Source organism: Sinocyclocheilus grahami, unplaced genomic scaffold (genome assembly GCF_001515645.1).
Source record: "Sinocyclocheilus grahami isolate Dianchi unplaced genomic scaffold, SAMN03320097.WGS_v1.1 scaffold508.1, whole genome shotgun sequence".
Lineage (NCBI taxonomy): Eukaryota > Metazoa > Chordata > Actinopteri > Cypriniformes > Cyprinidae > Sinocyclocheilus > Sinocyclocheilus grahami.
In genome coordinates this window covers 688,882-709,675 of record NW_015505687.1, presented here as the reverse complement: position 1 = coordinate 709,675, position 20,794 = coordinate 688,882, and the positions used below count along the sequence as shown (strand labels likewise).

Here is a 20,794-nt window from a genome sequence, read left to right as displayed (position 1 = left end):
TATATATATATATATATATATATATATATATATTATTTCACTCTTATTTCACTTTTATTTCATTACAAACACCACTGTGTATAATTTCTTAGAGGGGAATAACATGAATGCATTTTATTTTGTTTCTACATTTTAAAATAAAAGATGCAAAATTATATGTATTATATCAATAATAATATATTTGAGTAATTTTGTAATAGGCTGTAATGTCCTTTAATAGGCTATAATATATTATATAATGTTGGCACCAACAGCCTCGTGGGCAGCGGACAACATATAGCGCAGTTGCGCTTCAAGCATCCTGAGTTCAAGTTCTGGCTCGTGGACCTTTCCTGATCCCGTCCCCCTCTCTCTCGCACTTCGCTTCCTGTCTTATACTGTCCTATCATTATAAAGGCAAAAACAAATCGTAAAAAAAAAATTTATAAAAAAAATAAATACATATATATATATATATATATATATACACACACACACACACACACACACACACACATATATATATATTAGGGCGCAATAAATAAAATATACAAGATTTTAGTCATTCCACTTAAGTCAGACATCAAATGTGCAAAATATTTCAAATAATTAATAATGTCTGCCAGTTCCACACGTAATGCAAAATGTCAGAGTCGCAAATAGGCATATAAGTTTTAACAGAACAAAAATACAAATAACAAGTTTCTAGCACTGTTGGATAAATTAAAAAAACAGTTGGATTAGTCCATATTTGACCCAACATTGGGTTGAAACAACACAGCATTTTTTAGAGTGTATGAAGAATAATGGTTGATTGTGTTGCAGTCTTAATAATTATACAGACATACCTAAAAAAATAATTAGTAGGCCTATGTAAATGAAGCTTAGATAAAATCAGAGTTTTTCCATGAGTGGGTATATAAAAAAAAATGTGCATATATATATATATATATATATATACACACACACACACACACACACACACACACACATATATATATATTAGGGCGCAATAAATAAAATATACAAGATTTTAGTCATTCCACTTAAGTCAGACATCAAATGTGCAAAATATTTCAAATAATTAATAATGTCTGCCAGTTCCACACGTAATGCAAAATGTCAGAGTCGCAAATAGGCATATAAGTTTTAACAGAACAAAAATACAAATAACAAGTTTCTAGCACTGTTGGATAAATTAAAAAAAAAAAAATCTAACCTTTAATTAAAAAAGTGAAAGTGGGGGAAAATTATGAAATACATATTTTTCTCTAATATAGTAAGAGGACATGTGTCTATATCGTCCTAATGCACGGTGAGGAAGAGAGTTTGAGTGGCCAAAGACTCTAAGGATCACAGCTGGAGAAGTGCCGAAAATAGTTGAGTCTTGGGGTCAGAAAGCCTAAAGAAAAACAAAAAACAACAATGTTGTTTGGGATGGTTTCAAGAAAAAACTAGAAAAGAAAACGCACTCATCCAAAAAAAAAATCCAGCATATTTATTTGCTAGACATGACTGGAACTTTAAACGGGACTGGGTTCAATGGTCAGATGAAACTAAACAAAAAATTAGCTTTTTAGCAGAAAACACTCAAGATGGGTTTAAAAAAGGGATAAAAAAAGTTTAATGTGTACAGTGAAATATACTGCTGTATCTTTAATGTTGTGGGCCTATTTTTCTGCCGGAGATCCTGGATATCTTGTTCAGATAGATGGCATAATGGATTCTATAAAATACCAATGGATAAAAAATTAAAAACTGACTGTCCATGCTAGAAATCTTATAATGGGCCACGGTTGGATCTTCCAACAGGACAATGATCCACAAACATCAAAATCAAAACAAAAATGGGTAACTGAGAACAAAACCAAGCTTCTGCCCTGGCCAACCCAGTTCCCTGAGCTGGACCTTATATAAAATGTGTGGTGAACTGAAGAGAAGAAGCACCAACATGCTGCAGGAAATCTGAAGGGTCTGGAGAGATTCTGTTTAAAGGAATGGTCTCTGATCTCTTGTCAGATGCTCTCTAAACCCTTCAGGCAAAAGGAGGTTGCAAAAAGTATTGGATAAAAGGGTATGATTAATTGTGACCAATGTGTATTAGAGAAAAACATTTATTTCATAATGAGATTTCTCTCCCATTTTAAATTTCTATTCTCCAATGAAAGGTTAGATTTTAGTAAATTAAAAACAAATAAAAAATCTAAAGGATTGATGATACAGATTCATTTAAACTGCCTTCTTTGATCATATTTACCAAGGGTATGATTCATTTTGAGCACAACTGTACAACCCATACTTGGAATTTGCACACATATAGCAATGAGTAGTGAACACACACACACACACACACACACCCAGAGCACTGCACTGCCTGAGAGCAATTGGGGGTTCAGTGCTTTGCTACAGGGCACCTCCGTTACGAGTATTGAGGGTGGAAGAGAGCATTCACTCCACCCACCTACATTTGCTGCTACTACTGGGAATTGAATCCATGACCTTCGGCTTATAAGTCTGACTTTCTAACCATTAGGCCACAACTGCCCACCGCCATTTTGTCATGAATGACTGTGCAGACTGCAGAGCGTGGTGTCAAGCTGAGTGCTGATTACATTGATGCAGCCGGATCAGAACAGAATTATCAGAACACTCTGCAGGTGGTTGAGGCAGACCGGAAACTGAGGCATAACCTAAGGAAGAAGAATGTTGCAAACAAGAGTGCTTGATATGGGCACATGGCAGTACCACTCAATATCCACTCTCAGCTTGACGCCACACTCTGCACAGTCATTCACGACAAAATGGCAGTGGCAGTGGGTAAACAAGTAAAGAAAATAAATAAATAATACATGAGCAAGGCACTGAACCCCCAATTGCTCCTGGGCGCCGCAGCAAAAACGGCTGCCTACTGCTCCGGGTGTGTGTTCACGGTGTGTGTGTTCACTACTCACTGCTGTGTGTGTGCACTTGGATGGGTTAAATGCAGAGCACAAATTCCGAGTATGGATTACTGTACTTGGCTACACGTCACGTCACTTTCACTGTTTTACAATATGAAATTACAATGATTTTTGCCGACTTTTGATGTTTTGCTGTCAAAGAATGTAATAAGTCATATACTAGGTTTGGTAATATTGCAATCACAAATTTAACCATATCAAAAAAAAAAAAGTGTCTAATGATAGATCAATTCTATAATTTACATATATAAATAAATAATTGAATTCATGCATAACAATATAGTTTCATACATTGTCAAGAGGCTATTGCAAAGTTTTAGAGTCGTATAGAAAAAGGGTCTACCTCCTCTTGTGGATTACCGCACATCCATCCACCTAAGGTAGTCCCACCCTAAAATAATAATTTACTACATTACAACAGAAATAAAAATAATGCATTCAAAACTGAACTACTCTGCTTCTGTGGTAATTTGCAAGTGGATTTATGAAAGCTGGGTTACGACACAGAAAAAGGAAGTTAAGGCTCTCAGAAGACTATATAACTCTCAGCTCTGTTTGATCCGTGACAGTTTCTGAGAAAGCTCTCATCATGTATCTGTTGGTGGTGGTCATCTCTCTTCTGCTGAGCTCTGTTCCCACGCAGAGCCGTCCTTTTGAGGTGAGAACAGAATATCTAAAATGGAAAATTATATCATCAGCAGTTTTCCATTGGGAGCATCTTTTCGTTTTTTTACCAAGGGTTTCTAATATACATGTGTTTAAAATCCATAAACAGGATTTAATCGAAAAGATCTCTGGGAAGACGGGTAAGATGCACAAAAAGAAAAAGATACTTGTAATATTGTAGTTTATTATTATTACCTATTTACTGATTCATGTCTCAGGTAACATCACTGAGAAAGATGATATGTCAGTGTCAACTATAATCGAGACCAACAAACATGCAGGTAAGAGTATGAAAGCTATATTATTTAATACTACAGACACATCTTGTGTGTAGCAATTGACGGCAAAATCCTTGGCTCCTTTATCCTTTAAATAATTGTATTATCAGAATCAACAGACTGAATTATTTTGTGCATTATACTATACCTCACAGGGCAAGGAATGGATGGGCCCTTGATCACGTTTGGAGACATCGCCGTACCAACAGGGCTCCAGAATGCAGATCCGTGCACGGCTCGTGGATGCAAATGGAAGAGAAACAGAAATGGATTAGTCTATGTGCCCTACGTGATTGCCAACCAGTACTGTAAGTGACAACGATCACTACTTTTGATTTTATCTCATTTGTGTCACATGTTCTGTTTAAGAGTTTACTCCTGCTACAGCTCCAGATGAAATACAAGTGATTATACGAGGCTTACAGTCCTTTACGGCGGTTTCCTGCATTCGATTCGTACCACATGAAGGGCAGAGGCACTTTCTCCACATACAATCTGATGCTGGGTAAATCTCTGGATTTAGGGCTTCTTTTTGTCCCATTTCTGTATATATAGAAAATGTGCTTTCCCAAAACATAAATATACAACCTGATTGCTGATGTGTTATGTGTGATCCACAGTTGCTATTCATATTTGGGGCGCCAAGGTGGAGGACAGGTTGTTTCACTCCAGCGTCCTGGGTGTGTCCATGACTATATTGTTCAGCACGAGCTCCTTCATGCTCTCGGGTTCCATCATGAACAGAACCGCAGTGACCGTGACAATCACATCAAAATCCTTTTTGAGAACATCATACCTCGTATGTTTCTTTAGAAAAAAACAAAGAATAAGAAAACAAAAATGCATAATACATGGCATGTTACATTTAGTCACAATAATTGCAGTCTAGATTGAATTTCACTGTGTATTTACCTGGTTTACATTTATAGTCTTTAATACTTTTCTGTGCACTGTAACAGGACAGGAACACAATTTCATGAAAAGAAATACCAATAATCTGGCAACCCCCTATGACTACAACTCTGTGATGCACTATTCAAGGTAAGTGTTCTTGTAGTTCAGTGCAAATTTGATCTATCTATCTATCTATCTATCTATCTATCTATCTATCTATCTATCTATCTATCTATCTATCTATCTATCATCTATTTATTTATAAAAACTTAATCATCAGTGCTTAATGTTGCTTCTTTATGTGTGTGGTTTTAGGTATGCTTTCTCCAGGAACAATGAGCCAACTATGGTTCCCATTCCTGATAGCAACGCTGTGATTGGTGAAGCTAGAAATATGAGCCCCAATGACATCCTGCGGATTAACAGACTGTACTGTGGTATGTTAAGCCTTTACTATCATTTGAATTAAAACAGCTTTTGTGATTCTCTGCTGAAAACACCACCTTAGACCACCATGAATTTACATGCTGTTCACTAGCAATACTTACCTGGGGCCAGTTGCGTAAACTTAGCCTCTACGTTAAGACAGAGACTTAACTATGAATTTGATCAACTAGCTGTTAGCCAAGTCTTATTTTTGGATTCAACTTAGACTAATCTATGCTTTTATGTAACTGAACTAAAAAAATATATAAATGACCAGTTTAAAAAAAAAAAAATTAGATGACTAACTTGTAAGACTAGTCTAAAACTTTTATGCAACTGGACCCTGCCTACCAGAATGTTTTTTTTTTTTTAAATCTTGCAGGCTAAATTAGTAAAACAGGCTGGTGGTCTTCACAGTGAAATTTATAATTATTGTAACTCTTGTCATAACAAAATCATGTCTTTCTTTTCATGTTAATTGCAATTTTTTTCTCTCTCAGGTTGAAGTGCTGCCAGGCTGTATGAAGGATGTGTTTGATGACAGTGTTCATCTTCTTTTTTAGCATTTTTTAAAGTTTCCTTTTTCGCACCACAGTTTCAAATGATTTGACTTAATCTATCTTTTAAACTTCAGAGACCTTTAAAAATCATTTTACAATGTTCCAGTATCAAAAGTTTGTAACAAATGAAAAGCTGCAAATAGTGTGAACTCAAAATGCTCTTTAAAACAAGACATTGCTTTAAAAAAAATAAAAAATAACTCTCCTACGATTGATGGCTTCTGTGACATAATTGTTGTTTATTAACCAACTTATGTTTATAACATAATGTTTTATGTAGATACATTTTCTCTTTCTCTTTTTTGGCTTTTGGTAATCCTTTTGCAGTAGTGGTGAATGCAATCAACATTAGTGTGTCCTTGTCTTGATATTAATATCAGTAGTTCATGCATAAGTAAGAACCAAGCACTACATCCATAGTACTGTATGTACATCAGTAAAATTACTGATACAATAACCATAATATGTTCTCAATGCAAAGAGCAATACCACATTCTCCAAAAAAATAGCAGCAGCATCTTTATATGACATAAAAACCTACATAAATGAAACTTTCAGCAATATACATGATTATCTCATTATTATCTGGTAAATTCACACAGCCTTCTATGATCTATATTCTCATTCATTCACTGGTCACACTAATTTACATTATTTCCGAGAAACACAGATTATAACATGAATAAATAAAACCACTCAATGAACCACTCAAAGTTGTCTGAATCAAAATGTTTGGCTTTTACAGAGATATTAGACACAAATATTGCATATTTTGTGTAGTTTTTGAAAGGCTTTTAATAAAAAGGCATTTCCATATTTGTGTATCACACAGTGCACAAAATTAGATTTACTTCTTCCTAAATATCACATACAGTAAAATAATTTACCATCAGATGGCCCTTCCTCTTGACATTACAAATATTTGATGGGGTGTCAGCATTGCTTAGCACACACATATGAAAGAAACGTGATTTTTGAGGAAGACAGATGTAGGTATAGGAAATGACAAAATGTTGAGAAATTAAATGTAAAGTTCTGCCCTATAAAAGCCAAAATACTTTAAGTGTGGAACTGAGAAAAATTACTTTAAATATTTTAATTTGTCCAGCCAAATTACATATATAGGGCACTGGAAATCTAGCAATTAGATGTTTTAGTAATGAAATTTATGAACAAAAAAAATATTGAGCTCAAACTTGATTTTCAACCTTATTTTGAGGTTACTGTACTCTGCCTAAAAAAAAAGTGAGATGTCACGCCAAGGCAAAATGCAGAAACTTACACATTATCAATACTTGGTGGCTGATCACCATTTACAGAATCATTATAGTTACACCTGTATAAAATCTAGTGATCATGGGCTATCTCATAGACTATAACATATAATGTGACTATTAATTGTTTTTCTGACCTTGACAACCAGACAAAAAGTGAAACATGTGACTAGGTACCGTTTTGCAACCAATGTATTGGCAATGTTTACTAACGGTTAAACATGATGTGAGTGGATACCGTTTTGCAACCAATGTATTGGCAATGTTTACTAACAGTTAAACATGATGTGAGTGGATACCGTTTTGCAACCAATGTATTGGCAATGTTTACTAACAGTTAAACATGATGTGAGTGGATACCGTTTTGCAACCAATGTATTGGCAATGTTTACTAACGGTTAAACATGATGTGAGTGGATATCGTTTTGCAACCAATGTATTAGCAATGTTTACTAATGTAAAAGGATGCAAGACTTGGACTAATTGCTTTTATATCGAGATCGAACTGAAAAAAATAAATAGCTTAGCCTAAAAGGACGACTTGATGTGAACGCCAGTAAGTAGCAATAATGCTTGTGGATTAAAAATCTTCGATGACGTTCATTGCCATGGATTTTATTGGGTTACAAGAAAAGGTTGGATATGCATTTAATTGCGAACTGTTACTGATTTTATGTGTGATCATACTGCATGCTACGCTGTCATTCACAGCATTCGAGTCCACACGCGTGCAACTAGCCCTAAAAAGGACAAACCCATAAAGAGACATCAGAAAATTAATTTCATGCTATTTTCCATCTTATTGGGACTCAGATAATAAATTTTCATGATTTTTTTCCAAAACTTGACACTTATATTTGATTTAAATGTTTGTATCCCCTAGGATATGTTGCTCCTTTGGGGGTATACATTCACTGGAAACAGAACACTTGTTTATCAATGCTTGTTGCAGCATGGTTGTAATTCCTGAATGTTTTGGAGTACAGACCTAATGTTGGTCTCTTTTTAAAGAAGACACATAACAGATTATTGCTGAAGTGAAAGCATTTCAAGAATTTCAAGAAAGTATAAAAAAGTTCTAAAAGTTTAAGTTTACAGTAAAGATAATGTAGTATAGTAATTGTTTTTATTTTATATCAAATAAATATTTTATAAAATATGTTGCACTCTAAAATTGCTATAAAATCAAAGCCATATGTCTAACCGATTTATGTTCCAAATTTAAAGTTGATATCACACATATTGTGGTTCCTGTGAGATTTTCTTTGGGCACTATACCAAAAATAACCACTGGGTTACACCCAAACTATTGAGTTTTTCTAATGCAGTTTTCTGTCACAAATCAATCATTTTCTGTCACAATATCACATCTATTACAAAACAGTCACCAAATATGGAATCTTGACGGTCAGACCTTTCAAACGATATGTGTTTTGTCAAGATTACAAAAAGATTTGATGTTCAGTACCACAAAGCCACAAAGTCACACAGTCTATATGTATGTTTTATATCTTGATTTATACCCCTAAAAGGGCGACGTATCCCCTGAGATACAAACATTTAGAGACAGATTACAAAAAATATAAGCATTTAATTGATAAAATTTCAGTGTAATCCTAATAAGCTAATGCTGAACAACAGCTTTTTAAACAGGTCCTCCAATGTGTGTAAATATGTGAACTAGATCAACTTTTATCGGAGGGTGAGTAGATTTCCCACTACAGGCGGCCATGCAGGTTTAAATGCTGCCCGTGAGCTAAACAAAGAATGGAGAAACAAAAGTCACCTCATCTAAATAATCACAACAAACACCCTTTCAAGATGAAACCAAGAAATGAGACCTACGCTTTCACTGCTTCTCCCCACAGCATCTCAAATGTTTGTATCCCCCAGCATACGTCACCCCTTTTAGGGCTAGAAGTGGGTAGCCCCAGACTGACAGGCTGGCACTGAGTAAATAATCTGCATTATAAAAAAATAAAAAAATAAACCGGAAAACTTTAAAGATTTTTTACGATTACTTATTGTTGCCAAGTTATCTAGTCTTTGCTTGTTTGTTATATGGTGCAGTTAGATAGCGTTCGGTCTAATTCGTTTGTCTAATGAAGTGCTTCAATGACAGATGTATGAAATTACACAGGTTACACCGTGTGTACAAACGCGGCAGACTTTAATGGACAGTAAAACAAGGCAGAATACCGTAGGCTATAACTCCAGGCCGGCACAGTAACTTCATGTTGACGCACGGCTAAACAAAGGCAGAGTAGCCTACCGTAACTCAATTTGAGCGCTCCAAAACAAAGTCAAAGACCAGTAACTGGTATACGTTGTTCTGCCTTGGGTTTCGAAGTTACTGTTTAATTCGTTTATCTAATGAAGTGCTTCAATGACACATGTATGAAATTACACAGGTTACACCGTGTGTACAAACGCGGCAGACTTTAGTGGACAGTAAAACAAGGCAGAATACCGTAGGCTATAACTCCAGGCCGGCACAGTAACTTCATGTTGACGCACGGCTAAACAAAGGCAGAGTAGCCTACCGTAACTCAATTTGAGCGCTCCAAAACAAAGCCAAAGACCAGTAACTGGTATACTTTGTTCTGCCTTGGGTTTCTCCTTGGCTTACAGTGTCCCAACTTTTTTGGAATCGGGTTTGTACAAGAGATACATTGTATCAGTTCCTACGTTCCAGAGGAATCAATTGTTTACTGTTTTAGGATATCTATCTATCTATCTATCAAATGCAAAATGGTTGATCTAGTTGTCATAAACTGTCAAGCATTTTTTTTTTACACATTTCTATTAGTGTTTTTGTAAATTTACCATGATTTGTGCAGGTGAATCTTGACTTTCACTAATGAAGAGAATTTAGATCAACCAATGACAAACCAGTTCTCAGAAATAGCTCAAAGGTGCATCTCATGAACTTTCAATTGGAAAGCATCTATAGACAGAGGAAGAAGAGGAGTAAGGATGTATGGTGGAAGGGTACAGAGGCAAAACAGAGGAAGAGGCAGAAGAGGCCAAGGACAGCGGCACATATCAGATGAAATAAGGGCCACTATTGTGGACCATGTTGCCAATCATGGCCTTACAATGGCTGAGGCGGGGCAAAGGGTGCAGCCAAGTATTGGGAGATCGACCGTATCCTCAATAATTCCGACTGACACGTCAGGAGGTGTAGACAATTCCTCATACAGTGCTGCATGCAAAAGCAAAGTTCTACCTAAGGGGTGTTTTCTGTATTCGCCTTTCTAATTTTGATTTTGCCCATACTACTTTTTCATATCACAATGACATTGTTGTGTGTTTTTTTTGTCAGACCACTAGTAAAAGTGTAACTGTGTATCCTATCCAGTCTCTTTCAAACAATATCCCACATACAGTAATGTGTACATTTTTACTTTTGAAATGGATATGGTATACATAAGTGCAGCCTTGTGGATTTCAATACTGTAACTGTCATCCAAAATGTTGCCATAGTTTACATCAGGTAATACTAACAAAGTGCACTGTTATATTGACAACATAATTAAACATTTTGACTATCTTGTTTGTGAACAATGACACAAGGACTTTTCATTCTGATGGCACTGATATGTTCATTGACAAATACTTTTGAGAAATGAACTAAAGATTTTGAGTTTTTTTTTTATTTTGAGTTCCAGGCAATCTATTGTGTGGTGCTGTTTGTACGAATTGTTTTGAGAAATGCACATACTTCTTTGCAAATATTAAGGATGATTTGAGAAATGCGCCAAAACGACTGAGAAAAACTACAAATAAAAATCCCCCTTCATATCATTTTCATCTTAAATGTAACAAATTAGAAATTAATAAACAAATGTCAATGTATTGTGAACAAACAACTAAAATTTAAAAATTAATTGAAATTAGTTGATAAAAAAAAAGTTTGAACACCCCAGGTGAAAAAGTTAAATGTATTAAAAATGTAGGCTACTTGAAATTCAGATAGCATATTTATAGTACAATTGTACTCCTAACATGCTTACTTGAAGTGCATCAAATTGATTGAATTGCATATTAATATATTTTTAAGAAATATACTAGAAGGTCAGTCCAAACAATTCCAAAAAGAGCAGAAAACAAAAAGGAATAACCAGGACACCAGGCAAAGATCAAAACCACGACACAGGGAACCAGGACAGGAAAGCATGAACTGCAGTGTGACGCAATACAAGACTAAGCAATGAATGACTGAGGGAACAGGGTTTAAATATGATGCTGGAGATTGTGACAAAAGTATATATATATATATATATAAAGCCTCTAAGTGCTTTCTTCTAAAATGAGCATTTTTATCAGGCTGCTATATTTAGGTTCAGTAATTGTACTCTAATGGCGATGTATAGGTCATTTTCTATGCAATTAAAGTGAAATAACGGAACAAATATAGGAGCCTGATAAAAATGCTAATTTTTGAAAATTTCAGACGGCACTTAGAGGCTTTTGCATCTGAACTCTTCATATATAAACCATATGTAGACATACTGAAATATATTTTAAATATTGCTGTAATGTTCAGCCTGCTTTTCAAAAAGGAAGATATCTTGAAAAATGTTTTTAACATAAAATATATTAATTCACTTGCGTATTAATACATTATAGCTATAAAATAAACAAATGCATTCTTTCATTGTACCAACTTATAATGAATTATAAATATAATTGTCAACTACCCCTTAGTAATAAGCATACTCAATATCAATATGTTGTTCGGCTTTACTTGTGTGTACTTATAAAAGAATACTAGGCTGTTTTGTAATACAATTCAAGTACATTTTATTTTCACTTTTAAATACATAACATGATACATTACTTGTAAAAAGCTACTATTTAACTGTACTTTCCACAAGCATTTCAACATTGTATTGTTATAAATGCATCAAGTCATTTTTCCAAAGATATGCTTAAAATCCCTGTTTATTTACTTGTTTATGCATCTAAATTCAAACAAGCTCAACATACCTCGTTATGTGTGAAAACAAACCTCATTAGCTTTTGTGGAAGCTCAGGTGTGCTTGCGTAATGCGCTTGACAAAATCTGATTGGATCTCATGCATCAAGCAGGTTCGTCTGAGCTTCCGTTGACCAGTTCTGGGGCCTGTACAATGAAGCTGGATTAGCTGCAGGTAAATTCAGTTTAGTTTGCACCAATCCTGGGTTTTTGGTACCATGAAAGTGGCTTGGCTTTTAGCAGTGTTCATTGCCATAGTAACTTACACTCCACAGCTAACCTGCTCCGGGGCAGGTTATGTTCTGGGTGAGAGTTCTCAAACTGAAATTGGACCAATCAGATGTGAGAAAAGTGACATGTCTGACACAGAAAAGACACTCCCCCAGTTTCTCTTCCTCCAGATAACTAGGTCACTATATAGTTTAAAAAAATAAAAAAATAAATTTAAACCTTACAAAATTGTCTGACTTTAATGATAATTACTCAGAATTATTTTATATGATTTATATAATTATGATATGATTTATTATTAAGCCATTACACAAGCAATTTTAGTTTAACAATTATTATAACGCATTTATTTTAAATAATTATTAAAATATACAGATCATATGTTATATAAATAAGTAGAATCAATAGATAGCTTTAAAAAATGACTACATATGACCTTACATGTTAGAGTCAGTGTGACTAAAGTGACTATTGTGACTCTTGAGTGTCATGCTAACTTTGGATTCAGCACTTCTAACCTTATGTTCAATGTAACAGAGTGCTGTTGGTGACGACAGACAAGAGGATAAAAACAGACACTCATGTCAAGCTTGAGGATTTAGTCCTGCTTTGAAAGGTAAACTGAGAACAAAGAAATTTGAATGCATACCTATTCAAATTATAATACATATGATATTCAAAAACCATACTCTAATCCATTGATTCATAATTTTTTTTTTTTTCACAGACCCAGTGATGAAGCAGTTTTCAAATACCACAGTGTCTGAATTGCAAGCCCTCAAATGCATCGGTCGAACTCAAAGAAATGTGACCATCCACTTGAAGATGACGATGAAGACCGTGACATTTAAAATGTTCCATTTCATTGTATGATTTAGCCACTTGCAGGCGTAAAGGGTTTAGGGTTACGGTTAGGGTTTGTCGTTCAGTGTGAAACCAACAGTGATGCGATGGCTAGTGCAGTGTGAACTCGGCATTAGTCTCCTAATTTTCATTCTGTTCACCTGTGTTTGATTAATTAACTCATCAACTGCTTTGTTTGCTCCCCTATTTACATTTAGTCATTTAGCAGACGCTTTTATCCAAAGCGACTAATGCCGAGTTCACACTGCACGATCTTCAAACTCGTCGGATCGTCGTTGTTTTCACACTGCGTGACTATCTGGGGTAGCATTCAGTTGCTGCTGTGTTCACATTTGCACGATGGATCGGCGACGGGGGGTTTCACACTGCATGACTTCACAATAGGAAGAATCGCCAATGGTTCTGTCTGGTGCAGGGTTGCCAGGTTTTCGCTACAAAACCCACCCAATTACTACTCAACTAGCCTGAAAATAGCCCAATTGCTTTCGAGGGGGTCCCCCAGTAAAAATCGGGTTCGGAGGTAAAATACAATTTTTTTTGGCGGGGTTCTCCTGGTACAATTCACATTCCAGGGCCTAAATATCACGTTATTGGGGTCGCTTCAACCTGCTGACATAAAAAACAACCGGCAGCAATCGCGGATTTGGCGCGGACTGGTCCGCAAGCTACATAACTCCTCCCCGAACTTCCCTCTGCCCTGTATCTTGGTCTCTCATTGGCTGTAGGTAATCGCCCATGTGTTTTTCAGTCAGAACTCATTGCACACAGCGTGATTGTGAATCGCCGACAGCTCCAGATATTTAGCATGCCAAATATTTCACGGCCGGGCATCTGCGACGTGTCGGCGATTCCCTCAGATCGCGTCTTTGATAATTCACACTGCGTGATTGTCATTCGCGTGAACCAGCACCGATTTGCCTCTGATTTCGGCATTTGTCGGCGATTTCGCAAAACCTGTCAGTGAGTGAAAAATTGGGCTAAAATCGTGCAGTGTGAACTCGGCATAACAAATGAGGACAATAAAAGCAGTCAAAACTAACAAAAGAGCAGCAATATATAAATGCAAATGACAAGTCTCGGTTAGCCTAACGTAGTAAAGTAACGTACTTAAACCCTCAGTTTTCCCTTAGCCTTTGTCCGTTCTACTTTAAGTTCAGTTGTGCGTTTTCTTGCTTTTTTCTGCTTGTTTTTACTATTAAATCAAGAGTATTGGAATTGCACCTTTTGCCTTTGTCTGCCTTCAGCGTAACATCCACATGGTGGACAGAATATAAAATAACATCATGACTCTTGTTACTGGTTTATATTAAATGGTTGATCGGCTTTTAAATAATAAAAAAAAATATATAAAAATTACTAGGGGTGTATCTGTACACATACAGGTCTTTCGGTTTGTAAATTTCACTTTCACTGTAAATGTCAACAATAAATATAAATTTTATCATTTAGAAATTAATTTAAAAACAGCATAATGTGCAATTTACATTTGCATACAATTTTTTTTTTTAGGTTGAGTAGTGATTATATTTAAAAATAAATAAAACTGAAGTTTGGGCTCTGTTGTTAATTGTCGTCATGAATCCGGTCCATGAACGTCTGTCTGCTTGCCTCCAGAGGTCGCCCTCCCATTATATTGACTCTCACACCACACAGACTGTTACACATCACCCTGGACTACATTTCCCATGCTCCATTGCACTAATCACAAGCTCACCTGTTTCTGACCACATCTTCTAAATAAAGCTTGCAAATGGATCCGCACATCTCATTCATCCCGTAACAATTGTAATCTTATAGTAACGGTTTACTTTTGTTTAAAAAAAAAAACAAACAAAAGCAATGTAATGTTTTTCCCCCTGCTGTACCGAAACGTGATGTCAAAACCGAGGAATGTACATGTTTGTGACCAAGGTTTCCTTTGACCTGTTGGCCATGCTGCTGGTTTTCTCAGCTGAGGGGAAGGTAAAACACATAAGTCAAATACTCCAGCAGCTCTGACTTTACATACTGTATGAGACTGTAAGAAATGAAACAATTTAGCAAAGGCTGACAGTTTCTGCATGATGAACTGATTGAAGTAATGGTTCATTAGTGAATGTGTTGATGTGTTTTTAATAATAGTTGAGGACAAGTCTGCTAAGCTGTCTGTCTGAATTGCTGCACAGAGTCAACAGAGGCATCAGTACGTTCTCACCAATACACATCAATATGCTGCATCTGTTCTTTACTAAACGGCCCCAAATGAACGGTTGATGTGTTAGTTCCTGAACCTGATGACTGTAACGAATCAGTCCACTGAAGGCGAGCGTAGTGAAGAACCCAAGTGCAGTTTATTTACAGTGACCCTAACATTCAAACAGACGAAGACTAGAGACACAGACTTGACGATGCATGAACAGACTTGACTCACCGACAGCGGGTTACAACTTCAATACACAACGAGAGACAATGGCAACATGATGGCTACTTATAGCAAACAAGAGGGTCACATGACCAGAACAAACCAATGTGAAACAAGACACATGACTAGGACAACCGATCAGAACATGACACACACAAGGCAGAGATACATGAGGGCAAGGGAAGCATGACACTAACAGGGTGAAACAATTACAAAATAAAAGACATGAAAACATGAACATGAAACAAAACCCAAAACCCACATTACAATGACATTGCTGTGAATGAGAGAAATGCTGATCCCTGCACCTCCATCGGCTGCCTCTGGCCCAAATACAGTGACGGCACGATTTATGTGCCTTACGTCCTCGCCAACCACTATTGTAAGTCACTAGTAGTATGATTTATGTTTTTACGTCTTACATAAAAAGGTAAAAAGTATGTCAAATTCTGTATCATTGCTGAAGTCATGAAAGTACCTTGTGCATCCTGCTGAGACTTAATAAAAAGATGAACCTTTCCATAGCAACCTCTGACCTTTGCCCTTTCAGTCTCCCGTGAGGTGGAGATCATCAAGCGTGGTCTGGACTCTTTCTCCTACAGGACCTGTATCCGCTTCTTCCCCCGCAGCAATGAGAGAGACTATATCAGCATTGAGTCTCGCAGTGGGTACATAACACAACCAAAACCAAAATCAGAAAAACATCACAAACCAACACAGAATTTGTTTCAAGACAATGCAAAAAATACAGAAGTCAAAATTAAGGTTTGCATCAGCACCATGGGACTACAAACAAACATGTTTAGAATAAGAATCAGAGGAAGAAGCAGAATTCCATCAGAATGAGAATTACATCCCAAATGTAACTTGTTGATGAAGAGATAAAGATAGTATTCTGAAATGGGTAAAAAATTCATATTTTATGAATCTCTGTTTTACAGATGCTACTCATATGTTGGTCGTCAAGGTTACAGCCAGACTGTGTCTCTAGACCGTAATGGCTGCCTTTACGACAGCACTGTGCAGCATGAGCTTCTCCATGCTCTTGGCTTCAACCATGAACAGACCACATCCAAGTCATCTGGGAGAACATCATTGATGGTACACTGTTAATAACAAATCCATTTTTGAAGAATACATTTAGCGATTAGTCCAGTACTTTAGTGCACATCTACTAGACTAAATGTTTTGTTTGCCCATCAGACATGAAGTGCAACTTCAACAAAATCAACACCCTAAACCAGGGAACTCCCTATGACTACAGCTCTGTGATGCAGTACGAGAGGTGAATGCGTCCTGTATAAGGAGATGTGGTTTCTCTGTGTGTAAGACTGTCATGTTATTGCATCTGTCACTTGCTCTGTCAGATATGCTTTCTCCAAGAATGGCCTCCCCACTATGATTCCCATTCCTAACAATAATGCTGCGCTGGGTACATCTACTGAGATGAGCCAGAATGACATCATCAGAATCAACAGGCTCTACCAGTGCTGTGAGTGTAGCATGACACACATTCATCTCTGTCCTCCAGAACTCATACTATATTTTCAAATGAACTACAAAATACACATTACATTTGTTGGAAGTTTGTTGAACATATAGCACATTAAAATGTTATGTATGTAAAAGAATGGCAGAGGATTCCCAAATCCAGGTGTGAAAAACTTGTTGCCTCTTTCCCAAAAAGACTCATGGCTGTATTCGATCAAAAGGGTGCTTCTACTAAATACTGAGCAAAGGGTCTGAATATTTAGGACCATGTGATATTTCAGTTTTTCTTTTTTAATAAATCTGCAAAAATGTCAACAATTCTGTGTTTTTCTGTCAATATGGGGTGCTGTGTGTACATTAATGAGGGAAAAAAATGAACTTAAATGATTTTAGCAAATGGCTGCAATATAACAAAGAGTGAAAAATTTAAGGGGGTCTGAATACTTTCCGTACCCACGGACATTTTATATATATGTTTTTCTCATACATAGGAACAACAGAACATGCCTTCGGCACCCAGACATGCAGCCTAAACTACAACAAAAGTTGACTCAAGTATCATAGATGGTGTTGACTTTTGTCAGTTGATTTTTAAAGACTCTGGCCTAACTGACTGTGTGACTTTTTTCAGAGAAAATGTATTATTCACACAGATTTATTTATTATAAACTAGTGTGAATAATACATTTTTGATAGCATTTGCTATTTTAAATATAACAATGTAAATAAAATATGAAGTTATAGTTATCTTTTACTGAATTGATGTGGGAACAAATAGTTTCCAAAAGTTCAGTAGGCCTACCATACTTTTAAAACACTGAATTACATTTTTGAGCTCTTGGGTCACATTTGTTGAGAAATGTCATGCTTACATCATGTCTGTAAACACAGAAAGCGGGTAGCATTATTGTGTAAAATTTGAGCAAACTGTTCACATTCTCACCCCTTCTTACCATCTGTGGAATCACCCACTGTCAAAACAAAGAAACCTCAAACAACTGCTGTTGCACCAAATATCTTGCTTTTCATATCCATACTAACAGCATGATTTGAAGAGTGATTGTGTTTTGAATACAATAGTTTAATAACCAAGAAGTTAATATTGAGTAATTAACTCCATTACAACTGCTTTGAAAAATATTAAAAGCAGTTGTAATGATTGTAAAAGCAGTTGTAAAAATATTATGGCTGAGACCAGAGATATGGATTTAGGATATAGATTTCGAAAAAAAAGCGCTTACAAAGTGGGGTGACAAATATGAGAGTTTCTGCTTTTATATTTTGCCCAAATTCATTTTGAGTCAATAACACATTTAACTAAACATGTATGTTAGCAACAGCCAAAAATCTATTAGTCATGGCATTTTATCATCTGATGTTTAAAAAACAAATAAAGTATTTGTACAGTACAGTATTTGTTAATTGCTCAGTTCATCATGAGGGACGTACACTTATTTGTTTACACTTATTTTGCCCTTCCAGACTTCAATGAGCTGGAGATTCTAGTGTTTAGATTCTTCAAAATACAGCTCCTGGATACATTTGGTGAGATGAAAGAGATTACAACTGCATTCAGTCCTATAGCTTTGCCACAGAACTTGCATACAAAAGCATCAGAAAGAATTACAACATAAATATTTGTTGAAATAATGGCAAATTAGATTTAAGACGAAAAAATAAGAGAAAACATTCATAACAGATTATATAGATGAAAGATATAAAACCAGAGACAAAACAATAACTGAAATTAATTTCCAATATATGTATGAATTTACAAAATAATTTGTATAGCAAATGAATAAATACTAACGTAATATTATATAATTATGGCCCAAGTGTTTACATGTGTTTAAATGTGAGAACGTTCTCGCTTGTATTTCATCAGGTTTATGTGTGACATGTTCCTTTATAAAGCAACAAATGAGGGAATTTCACACCTATTCTCTTTCAAACAATGTGTCAGCATGTCTACTGTACTTCTGGCCAAATCAGTAAAGATCGTATAGATACGGTATAGGTATAAAACCTACGTGTGGCTGTAGTGTTGCACTGGCTTTGGAAATCTAAGGTAAGAGAACTGGTATGTTTCCCTGTCTCTGTTCAAAGAAAGGTACTCGTTTATAATGATTATACAGTATGTGATTCTAATGTAGATCAGAAATGTATTGTGTCCCATCTTATTAGATTTTCACATTGTGTCATCCTTATGGATTTGTAATATTACAGCAACACACGGAATTCATTAAAGTTATGTTGAATATCATTGTTATTGTGACAAATTGAGCCCTGTGATGGACTGGCCACATCTGTTTTCCTGCCTTTGCCCAGTGACCATAGAAAATGGATGGATATTATGATACGTTGATAAATATTAGTAAAAGAGCTTAAGTTGACCTTCATTTGAGGCATTAAACAGCTGTGCCTTGGTTCGTTCTACAGGTCTTTGGACACAATATTTGTGACCAAGGTGACTTTTGGCCTGTTGGCCCTGCATCTCGTCTTCTCTGTTAGAGCTGAGGAGACGGTAAGACACACGCATTTATATCAGAGGCATCAGAGGCATCGGTACGTTCTCACCACATACTCACCAATACACATCAATATGCTGCACCTGTTCTTTACTAAACGGTCCCAAATTAACTGTTGATGTGTTAGTTCCTGAACCTGATGAGCCCAAGTTAATGGATGACATTGCTGTGAATGAGAGAATTGCTGATCCCTGCACCTACTACGGCTGCCTCTGGCCCAAATACAGTGACGGCAAAATGTATGTGCCTTACGTCATCGCCAACCACGGAAATCAGAATGAATATTTCACATTATTGTCAAGATAAGAATGACAGGTAGAAGCCTCAGAATGAGAATTACACTTACATTTTAGAATAATGATAATGAAAATACATATGTGATCAAGAGATGGATTTTATTGTCTTCCAGATGCTACTCGTATGTTGGTCGTCAAGGTTACAGCCAGACTGTGTCTCTAGACCGTAATGGCTGCCTTTACCACAGCACTGTGCAGCATGAGCTTCTCCATGCTCTTGGCTTCAACCATGAACAGACCACATCCAAGTCATCTGGGAGAACATCATTGATGGTACACTGTTAATAACAAATCCATTTTTGAAGAATACATTTAGCGATTAGTCCAGTACTTTAGTGCACATCTACTAGACTAAATGTTTTGTTTGCCCATCAGACATGAAGTGCAACTTCAACAAAATCAACACCCTAAACCAGGGAACTCCCTATGACTACAGCTCTGTGATGCAGTACGAGAGGTGAATGTGTCCTGTATAAGGAGATGTGGTTTCTCTGTGTGTAAGACTGTCATGTTATTGCATCTGTCACTTGCTCTGTCAGATATGCTTTCTCCAAGAATGGCCTCCCCACTATGATTCCCATTCCTAACAATAATGCTGCTCTGGGTACATCTACTGAGATGAGCCAGAATGACATCATCAGAATCAACAGGCTCTACCAGTGCTGTGAGTGACACTGCCTAGAAACTAGGCCTCCACTATTTAGCACTGGATGTATAGATAAGTGATGGCCAAGTGATTGAGTGATTGTATACATTATCATTGCATTGCCTAGCAAATCTGTCATGATATATTACACAAAAAATATTTTTACTAATGTAAACAGCACCTTCATGAGTATTTATGAATACTTTTTTTGTTTACTTTTATCACAAAAATAATTCTGATTGTCGACATGGTTACTTCATCCAATTTCGGAAAGGGCCACCTCCTTTCAGCGGGGTTCTTCCTACGACGGTACGTCAGC

General features: G+C 36.2%; 1 protein-coding gene and 1 pseudogene across 1 annotated transcript; both read left to right on the top strand.

The window, feature by feature from the left end:
- Positions 1-3,508: 3,508 nt before the first annotated feature.
- LOC107554600 (low choriolytic enzyme-like) lies at positions 3,509-5,936 on the top strand. Its single transcript, XM_016237162.1, has 9 exons — positions 3,509-3,597; positions 3,715-3,745; positions 3,824-3,886; positions 4,039-4,191; positions 4,271-4,388; positions 4,504-4,682; positions 4,843-4,924; positions 5,093-5,214; positions 5,704-5,936. The coding sequence occupies exons 1-9, from the start codon at positions 3,529-3,531 to the stop codon at positions 5,706-5,708; spliced, it is 822 nt and encodes a 273-aa protein (XP_016092648.1). The 5' UTR covers positions 3,509-3,528; the 3' UTR covers positions 5,709-5,936.
- A 9,073-nt stretch (positions 5,937-15,009) lies between these two features.
- LOC107554589 (uncharacterized) lies at positions 15,010-20,501 on the top strand (annotated as a pseudogene).
- The last annotated feature ends 293 nt before the right edge of the window (positions 20,502-20,794 follow it).

Excerpts from the sequence above, each read along its gene's own strand:
- LOC107554600 (XM_016237162.1), top strand. The coding sequence starts at position 3,529 with ATGTATCTGTTGGTGGTGGTCATCTCTCTTCTGCTGAGCTCTGTTCCC. Across the intron at positions 3,746-3,823 it reads AAAGATCTCTGGGAAGACGG|GTAACATCACTGAGAAAGAT; the intron begins GTAAGATGCACA and ends TTCATGTCTCAG. Across the intron at positions 4,192-4,270 it reads CGTGATTGCCAACCAGTACT|CTCCAGATGAAATACAAGTG; the intron begins GTAAGTGACAAC and ends CTCCTGCTACAG.